Source organism: Cheilinus undulatus, linkage group 18, assembly GCF_018320785.1.
Source record: "Cheilinus undulatus linkage group 18, ASM1832078v1, whole genome shotgun sequence".
Taxonomy (NCBI): Eukaryota; Metazoa; Chordata; class Actinopteri; order Labriformes; family Labridae; genus Cheilinus; species Cheilinus undulatus.
Window position 1 is genome coordinate 5,998,242 of NC_054882.1, and position 9,033 is coordinate 6,007,274.

The following is a 9,033-nucleotide window of genomic DNA, read 5'->3' on the forward strand; positions in this document are numbered from 1 at the left end:
ACGGATGGTCCCTCAATGCAGCACAACGATAGGGAAGTAACCCTGTATCCCAGTGACAATGAGACGATTGTAACTTAAGCTAAGTTTTCAGAGTGGAGTTTACCGAAACCCCGCTGACTTTCATCAGTTAAAGCACGTAAGTCATTCAATATTTTTTCTTATATGTTGTCTGCCTTGTGATTTACATAATAAGCGAAACAAAGCAGTTTAACTCCATGTTGTGCGATGTGAGGATAGCATTGATGCTAGCTTCTGTAAAAAAATCAGCTCAGTTAACTCCGTCTTATGTAGATTATTAGTGTTTTTTTGTTGTAAATAAATAATCTAAATATTCGTTTTGTGTGACGTCTAATAACTGCATGCTTAAGTTTGCCAGAGACTAGCAAATACAGCATCATCGACGTGACCTTTAGTTTGTTTTGACTGACTTTAAGCTGGGGTTTGAGGGTCAACGTGGTCACGTTTAGCTTATGTTTAACTAAACAAGCAGCGGTGATGGATCAGGATGTTGCAAGCTGATTGCAGAGCACATGTTCTATCATGACTTTAACAGCTTAACCATTATTAAAAGACTTTTAATATTAGACAAAGATAACCGGAGTAAACGCCAATTTTAGTTTTTAATTGATGTGATCTATTAAGGGAAAACAGCCATCCAAACCTACCTAGCCCTATGTGAAAAAAGGGCTTGACCCCTTGTTAAATCACGAATTATCTGTGATTAATAACACCACAACCAGGTCTGATTACTGCCAGACCTGTTGAATCCAGAAATCCGTTAAATAGAACCTGTCTGACAAAGTAAAGAAGACCAAAACATCCCAAAAAGCAACACATCATGGTGCCAATCAAAGAAATTCAAGGACAGATGAGAAACAAAGTCACTGGCATCTTTCAGTCTGGTAAGGGTTACAGATCTATTTCTAAGGCTTTGGGACTCCAGTGAACTCCAGTGAGAACCATTATCCACAAATGGAGAAAACTTTGAACTTAAACCTTCCCAGGAGTGGCTGGCCTACAAAAAATATTCCAAAAGCGCAACCCAGAACAACATGTAAAGACTGGCAGGCCTCACTTGACTCCATTATGGTCAGTGTTCATGTTTCAGCAATAAGAAATAGACCGGGCTAAAATGGCGTCAGTGGGAGAGTTCCAGATTTGGATGGCTTTTTCCAACTAATAAGCAAATTCATCTTTTAAAAACTGCATTTTGTAATTACTTAGGTTATCTTTGCCTAATATTAAAAATTGTTTGGTGATCTGACATTTAAGTGTCACAAATTTCAAGAAGGTGCAAATACTTTTATCACAGCACTGTACCTTCTGATACCATATGATTTCAAGAGATGTGTAGGATAAATATATTGAAGAGAAAGTGCAGAAGCTTGTAAAGAAAAAATACTACATCCATTTCAGAAGATGAGAGCTTATTGGACGAGAATAAATCATCAAATATTGCCAGAATACTTCCAAACTGATGCCGCTCTTGTAAGGATGAAGTCTTTTCCTCATCTGTATAATTCAGATTTTTTATTGATTTTCTTTTTGTTTTTTTATAAAGCAGAACTGAACCATGGCGAGTATCCAGATCCGGAAGTATCGGGATGATGATGCTGAGGCTGTGAAGGAGGTTTTCACTATGGGAATGAGCGAGCACATACCTTCATCCTTCACCCACCTCCTCAAACAGCCTCCAACACAGATGGTGCTCATGTGCACGTTCTGCGCTCTCATAACCAGCTCCAAGTCCTTCCTGCTCCCCGTCCTGGCCATCACTCTCGTACTAGCTGCTGCCAGACAGCTGGTCATTTACATCTTCAACAAATACATCGACACTTCCCTGAAGAGAGACCTTGACAGCATCACTGAGACGTACCTGAAGCAGAAGGACTCGTGTTTTTGGGTGGCAGAATGTGACGGTCAGGTAGTTGGCACCATTGCCTGCCTTCCTAACGAGAAAGCTCCAGGATGCTTGGAGTTGAAACGTATGTCTGTACTCCGCAGTCACCGCAGGTTGGGCATCGCTAAAGATCTGTGTCAGACAGTCGCCGACTTCACCCGTGAGAGGGGTTATGGAGCGGTGATCCTGTACACCTCTACTGTGCAGACTGATGCTCAGAAGCTGTACGAGCACTTGGGTTATGAGAGGATCAGGGAGTTTGTTATACCTGAGCTCTTTGCCAGAATCATGAACTTCACTCTGATTGAGTACAGACTGGATTTACAAAGAGACAGAAAGTGACCGAGTTTAATTTAAACTGGAAAAAAAGAGTTGCGTCCATTTCTGCTCAGACGTTTGAGCAGGAAAGTGAACAACAAAACCAAATATTAAAGGGTAATAATGCTTTTATGTCTCTAATAATCCACTTAGTTAACTTAGTCATTTGATTTTTGAACTTTAATAGAATTAATTTTTGTGGACATAATACATTATTGTTTCAGTCTTCATTTAATGTGAAATACAAGCACCTGAAATGTGTCTTCAAGATTTTTTTCCAGTCACTAGTAAAAAATCCTTTACACTTATGACTGAATTAATGTCATTTGTAGAGAGAACGTGTACAAAGTTAAACCTTAATATTATCCATGGCCTCAGTTAGCTTAAAGCTATTTTACAGCTTCAATTCTTTGGCAGGTCTGGCTGACCCTTTGTGTGCCCTCTGTTTGAACTGTTGACCCATCAATCGGAGAGCCCTCTTTCACAGCAAGTCCCACTTCCCCTGGTTACTGTTACTAGACTGAGCAAAGTGTCTCTGTACCTGAGCTTCATCCCATTTGAAAAAATTAAAAATAGCCTGTGATTTGACTGACTTTCTATTTGATTTATTTGATAACCTTGGCCTCTGTGAAATAATAAGACAAAGACACAGTAGGGTGTGTGAAGACAACTTAAAATCTCATAAAAACTTATATTTTTGATATATTGTCTAATTCAAACCAGACCTCTATGTTTTATTTATTTATTTGAATTTATTTAAGCAGGAAAACCTCATTGAGCTCAAGAATCTCTTTACAAGAGTGTCTTGGCCAAGATAGTCAGCTGCACAAGTAACAAAGATACCGATAGAAAAAACAGAGTGATTACAATCACAGGAAAACTAAATCCTGAGTCACAGAGCCGAAAGTCATCAGTAAAAACATCTACAACCTGATGCATCTTCCTCCAATGCCTTCAATCTACCTATAAAAAGATTTAAAAAGAGCAGCTCCTCAAGACAGGTCTCCTGTAGCAGATTCCAGGCTGCAAAAGCAGTGCACCTGAAACTCCGTTTACCCGTTTCAATATGGACTTTTGGGACAGAGAGAAAAAGTAAATTTTGTGACTGAGTCACAGGGTGAAGACTGTAGCTTCTAGCACTTTTCACATGAATAAAATCCCACAAATGTGACGAAAGCAGATTTAGTATAGCTCTATAAATAAGGATATGTGAATAATTTTGCCTGTGTGGGGTGAATGAAGGCTAACCAACTCAATCATACAGAATACAATGATGAGTGAAGGACTTAATATTCATTATAAACCCAGTGCGCCATGGCACACAGTATCCGTATCTTAAAGGCATTAACCAAGCGTTTTAATTTGAATTACCCGTGGACAGATGCAATAGGAAATTGTTGTGATTTCAGATGCTTGTGGGCAAAAAAGGGTGAAAAAGACTGCATAATTTCCTTATACCAATTAGAAAAGAGCAACGAGCATACTGTAGATTGAGCAAAGAAACGCAGTGTCAGATTTGAACATAAAGTAATGTGTTACCACAGGTTAGGTCTTGGTTACTGATTTTCTCTTAATATAAACAGGCAGACAGACGGTATACAAATCTCAGCCAATCAGAGCTACACCAGAAGGGACGTAACCCCTGTGAGCTTCATGATCCGCTCGGAAATATACAAGATATTAAGAAATATTCTCTTTTGAAACAAACTTGACAACCAAATGATTGATTTTTAATAAATTGGTTGCGTTTTACAGTGATAGTTCAGTTGGGCAGTTTTTGGTTACAGTGACTATAATGAAAAATGTCATCTTGGATATAAATGACCTTCTTTGCGTGCCAACCTGAACAAGTTATCTAAATTTAAAAAAAAACTCCGGTTTGTGACTCGTTAATGTTTGCAGTATGTAAGGTGGTTGAAGCAAACCCCTTAGATTTGATTTCAGACAGTTTTCAACCTTAAATTAACCTTCAAATATAAAATCGTGCCGCTGTGTTCATGAAGCAACCTCGACTTTCCCATTTACCGCATTTTCCCTGAATGCAGCACATTGATAAAACGGTAACCTAGTAGCCCAGTGAGCCAAAGAGACGGTTAGACTTCTAGTAACTTTGCAGCGAAGCTCATCGAAACCCTGCATTCATTCATTAAGATAGACCACGTAAGTAATGTTCGTATTATTTCCAATATTTGTTTCCTCTTAATTATTTCCAAATAAGCCAAACAAAGCAGTCTAACCAGTTGTTTAGCGTTATGAGGACGCATTCGTGCTAGCTTGTGTTTGCTAACCAGTGGAACTGCCCCCGTTTGGCGTATTTTAACGGGTTCTCGTTGTAAATACTCAGCATGTGATACAAATATTCGCTTGACGTGAACTCACATGATTGCATCCTAAGGTTTTCCAACGTCTAGCAAGGTTAGCATCAGCGACGTAACCTTTAGGCTTCTCTAATTGACTTTTAGGTGAGGTTTCAGGGTCATGATGGTCACGCGATGATAAAACTAGTAACGTAATGTAAAAAAACAAGTATCAGTGATTGTTTATGATTATATGAGTTACTGATTCATCTGTGATCTTCAAGCGCCATTAAGGTCACACATGTAGATATTTCGATACCTTTTGATGCCAGTTCGTCCTCTTTAAGATTACTGAAGCCTCTTAAATTGCAAAAATGTTGTAAAATATACAATTTTTTCTTAAACGAACTGCTTCAGAGAGAAATGAATTCATCAAATATTACCAGCCACAATGAAAATTGCACAAAAAGTTGGTAATGATTTTTTTTTTCTAGCATTTTTTTGCTAATCAAACACTAGAAGTTTTCCATTACAGGTGTTTAGGGTTTGAGTTGTTGCTATGGTATTGTATATAATTTAGTTTGATTATTATTTGCTGTTTTATACTATAGAAATATTGGTATCTTGCCAACCCTGCTACTAAAAATGATCAATACGGTTGTTAAATCAACTTTTTTCAATAGAAAATGGAGAGAAATCAAAGTCTGTTTTTACATTGCCTATAAAAAACTCATTAGGATTTGAATGTTAGAATAAAATTAGATAAATAAAATGAGAATTCCTGAATTAAATTAAGCATTTCAACTAGATTATGCTGGTGGTATCTGCATCTCCAAATCTCATCCAAATCATCATCGTCTCTATTGATTTAAAAAAAAACTGTCTCACCCTATTCCTCATTCAAAAATGTATGAAATAGTTTATATATAAGAATATAGAGAAGGTCAGATCTTTGGTATTTTCCCTTGAAACACAGGGAAGTGTAAGTTCTCAAGAAATCCCATATTTTCTATAAACCAGAGCCCTAATTTGTACCTCAAGTTTCCTGGTTAGATGAACAAGCAACCCCCAAATCCAAAGAACATAGTTGCAATGAAATGTTCATGAAGGGAAAATCTGCCACTGTGATTTTTTTTTGGAAGTCGTCTTCTGAATACCTCTCCATTGTCGTACTGGTACAAAACCAGTGGCCATTCACAAAATACCCAGTTTCAATCCAGTTAAGAAAATCTTGGTCTTCATGTGTTTTTAAACATCCATCTTTCCCAGGAAATTAGTTATGTGGTTTCAGTGATGAACTGATTGCCAATACTCCCTGATTTTTATACTCTACGCTCTTATTTAATGGGAACTATGAGTTTGCATCTGTGCAATTTCATGCAGGATTCCATAACGGCAGATCATCCTCCACCTTCAGCCTTTCCTGGTACTTGTGTTTAATCATTATCAGTGCCAAAAACCTGCTCTTGCACAGGCTGCATTAGTGTTTACAGTGCTAAATGTCTCAGTTACCTTCTGAAATTCCTTTCACTTCCTGTCAAAAAATTCCCCTGGTTTGGTCACTAGACTTTTGTCTCAATATGACCCCAGGGTTTAAACAGTCTTATACTGTCATTAGCATGTACATCTTTGCTTATTAAACGCTATTGCTGTTGAGCATCAGCAGTGCCAATGCAGGAAAATCCTAACTTAAATAGTCGACTCTACTGTAATCTCTACATCAACTATAAATCTGTCTAGTTTGCCCCAGGCGCAGCAGAAGTTAGCAAAGCAAATCCCCTTTTTCTGGTTTATGGATTAGCGCCTCCCCTGAAGTCCTGTGGTGCCTCCCAGGGGAGGTCTTCCTCACACTTTGAAAAACACTGATTTAGAGCTTATCCATACTGCCATCAAGTCTGGCAGGTCCCAACATGATGCTGTATCTCGAGTTTTGTCAGATCATTTAAATCACATTGATGGTGCATAAAAGATTGTCTTGTAAATTTTTTGAAAATTTAAGAATAGTTTTTTGTAAAGAAGGCATGGTATTTTGTCTCTTTCATAGATAACAAACTCTAAAACACTTATTGAGATATTATATAGTTTTCCTTTTTTTCTCTCTGATACGAAGCAAAAAAGTTGTTGGGCATCTGTAATCAGTTTGTATTAAATCAGAACAGACTAAATTGAATCGATTTGTTCTAAATTGAATCTTAGAGTCAAATCATCTTGTTAAGAAACGACTTGCACTCGATCTCCATACATAAGTGCTGTCAAAAATCCTGTACCACTTAGAGATAGGTCGTGCAATATTGTGGCACTATAACATATTCTTTTAACAATCTTTTGTTTTTTGCCACCCTTCTGTTTTTAAAAATCAGAGCTGAGCCATGGCGAGTGTCCAGATCCGGAAGTATCAGGATGAAGATGCTGAGGCTGTGAAGGAAATCCTCATGTTAGGAATGACTGAACACATACCTTCAACCTTCACCCACCTCCTGAAACAGCCTCTGACACAGATGGTGCTCATGTGCACGTTCTGCGCTCTCCTGACCAGCTCCAAGTCCTTCCTGCTGCCCATCCTGGCTGTGACTCTCCTCCTGGTCATTGCTCGGCAGATGATCGTGTACACGTTCAACAATTACATCGAGTCCTCTATGAAGACAGACGTCGACAACATCCATGAAATCTACCTGAAGCAGAAGGACTCGTGTTTTTGGGTGGCAGAATATGATGGTCAGGTGGTCGGCACCGTGGCCTGCCTCCCCAGTGAGAACGCCCCCTCAGGATGCTTGGAGTTGAAACGTATGTCTGTACTCCGCAGTCACCGCAGGTTGGGCATCGCTAAAGCTCTGTGTCAGACAGTCACTGACTTCACCCGTGACAGGGGGTACGGAGGGGTTTTCCTTCACACCTCTATGGTGGCGACAGATGGTCAGAGACTGTACGAACACATGGGCTACGATAAGATCAGGGAGTTTGTCTTACCGGATCTATTCGGCAAATTCATGAACTTCACTCTGATTGAATACAGACTGGATTTACAGAAAGACAGAAAGAATGACTGAGGGGTGTTAAACTAAAATTCACAAGACTGTTTAGCTTCTCAGGGCAACATATCCGTCCATTTAGCAGGTTTATAGGCTTCTTTACCCAGCATGCATTGCAGCTGAGGCCCAAAACACTCAGGAGAGTCAGATGACATTATCAACAGGAGGAGCTGTTTACTGAACACACTGCAGTAAAGACTGGACATGTTTTCTTTCATTACAGACACAGACGGATCCTAGAAGCTTCTCTTCTGTTCACTCTTAAGCAGTTACAGCCTGTCCTAACTGCACACTGCAGCAAACTGGTGTTTGAGATAATATCAGTTTGATTATACTGAATCCTATTGGAGTTTTCCTGACAGCATGCAAGCAATGCAGCGTTTTTCCCCAGATTGCCCTGTTCCAATTTTCCTCCATATTGCTAGGGTGAACATGGAATGAAAGAGGGAGATGACAAGGCACCATTTCTCAAGAGACAGATATAATAGCTTGTTTTAAAAGTGGGTATAGTGGTGCTTTAATGTTATCCATATCCATGGTGCGCATGCTGTGCCCTGACTTTTCAGAGCCCGGAGGCAAAATCAAACAGCTCGTTACCATCAAAAACTGGTCAGTACAAGTGCCACACTTCCTTTGCTTGATCATCAGAATAAAAAAGATGCATGTCGTGTTTTTTACTATTAGAAAACTGAAATTTACCATGCAGAGAAGTAGATATTAAAGGGGAGATATTATGCAAAAATCACTTTTTCAGGCTTTTCAGCTGAGAGGGGGATCAGGAGAGCCACATCCATTTCCTGAGAGGGGCGGAGTCAAACAGCTCAGAAACATTTAAAGCTACAGACACAGAAACAGCCCGTTCTGAGCAGGGCTGAAACAGAGGGGTTTTAGACACACAAAAATCCAATACTGGAGTGTTTTTTCAGCAACAGACTTCACAGGCATGTTTTGGGGACCTCTGAGACTAATATAAAATTGTCTCAAAAGGGTAAAATATGCCCCCTTTAAGGGATGTAGTTTGGATGGTGAGTAAGTGATGCTGGACAGTGACATGGTGTCTGATGCTTGCATGCTGTAAGGAATTGGTGTCAAAGGATTCCTCTTGATTAAAGAGGTTATTTATTATTGAGTTTTATAAATCTTTTTGATTCTACTCAAAAAACAGTATGGAAATGTTCCAACAAATATACAGTTGTCATTTTGTTTTTGTTGTGCTGGTAGGGTTTCTAACCTCTTAAGTGCATGAACCCCATGCTGTTATGTTCAAACAACAGACATTGGTGGCAAGTTCCTTCATGAAGGATTTTGTTAAACTTGTGATTTTAACCTTTATTTGTTTCTGAAAAAGGCCAAATGTTTCTTTATCTGACCTATTATAACAATTAATACATGAAATATAACCTGTAACCAATCTTAAGCTTTCAACATGGATTTCATGTCACTGTTAATGTAAGTGCACAGATCCTTTGTAAGCAGAAACTTGATTTGA

The 9,033-nt window shown here is 38.9% G+C and overlaps 2 protein-coding genes across 4 annotated transcripts; both read left to right on the forward strand.

The window, feature by feature from the left end:
• The first annotated feature begins 26 nt into the window (after positions 1–26).
• LOC121525781 (probable N-acetyltransferase camello) lies at positions 27–2,806 on the forward strand. Of its 2 annotated transcripts, none has more exons than XM_041811906.1 (2): positions 27–136; positions 1,565–2,806. In XM_041811906.1, the coding sequence occupies exon 2, from the start codon at positions 1,574–1,576 to the stop codon at positions 2,240–2,242; it is 669 nt and encodes a 222-aa protein (XP_041667840.1). In that variant the 5' UTR covers positions 27–136; positions 1,565–1,573; the 3' UTR covers positions 2,243–2,806. The 2 variants fall into 2 exon arrangements, with proteins under 2 accessions (XP_041667840.1, XP_041667841.1); XM_041811907.1 differs by having other exon boundaries at positions 31–136; positions 1,562–2,806.
• Positions 2,203–8,379, forward strand: LOC121525780 (probable N-acetyltransferase CML1). 2 transcript variants are annotated; one of them, XM_041811905.1, is made up of 2 exons: positions 2,203–2,335; positions 6,876–8,379. In XM_041811905.1, the coding sequence occupies exon 2, from the start codon at positions 6,885–6,887 to the stop codon at positions 7,560–7,562; it is 678 nt and encodes a 225-aa protein (XP_041667839.1). In that variant the 5' UTR covers positions 2,203–2,335; positions 6,876–6,884; the 3' UTR covers positions 7,563–8,379. The 2 variants fall into 2 exon arrangements, with proteins under 2 accessions (XP_041667839.1, XP_041667838.1); XM_041811904.1 differs by lacking the exon at positions 2,203–2,335 and adding an exon at positions 4,279–4,378.
• Positions 8,380–9,033: the final 654 nt, after the last annotated feature.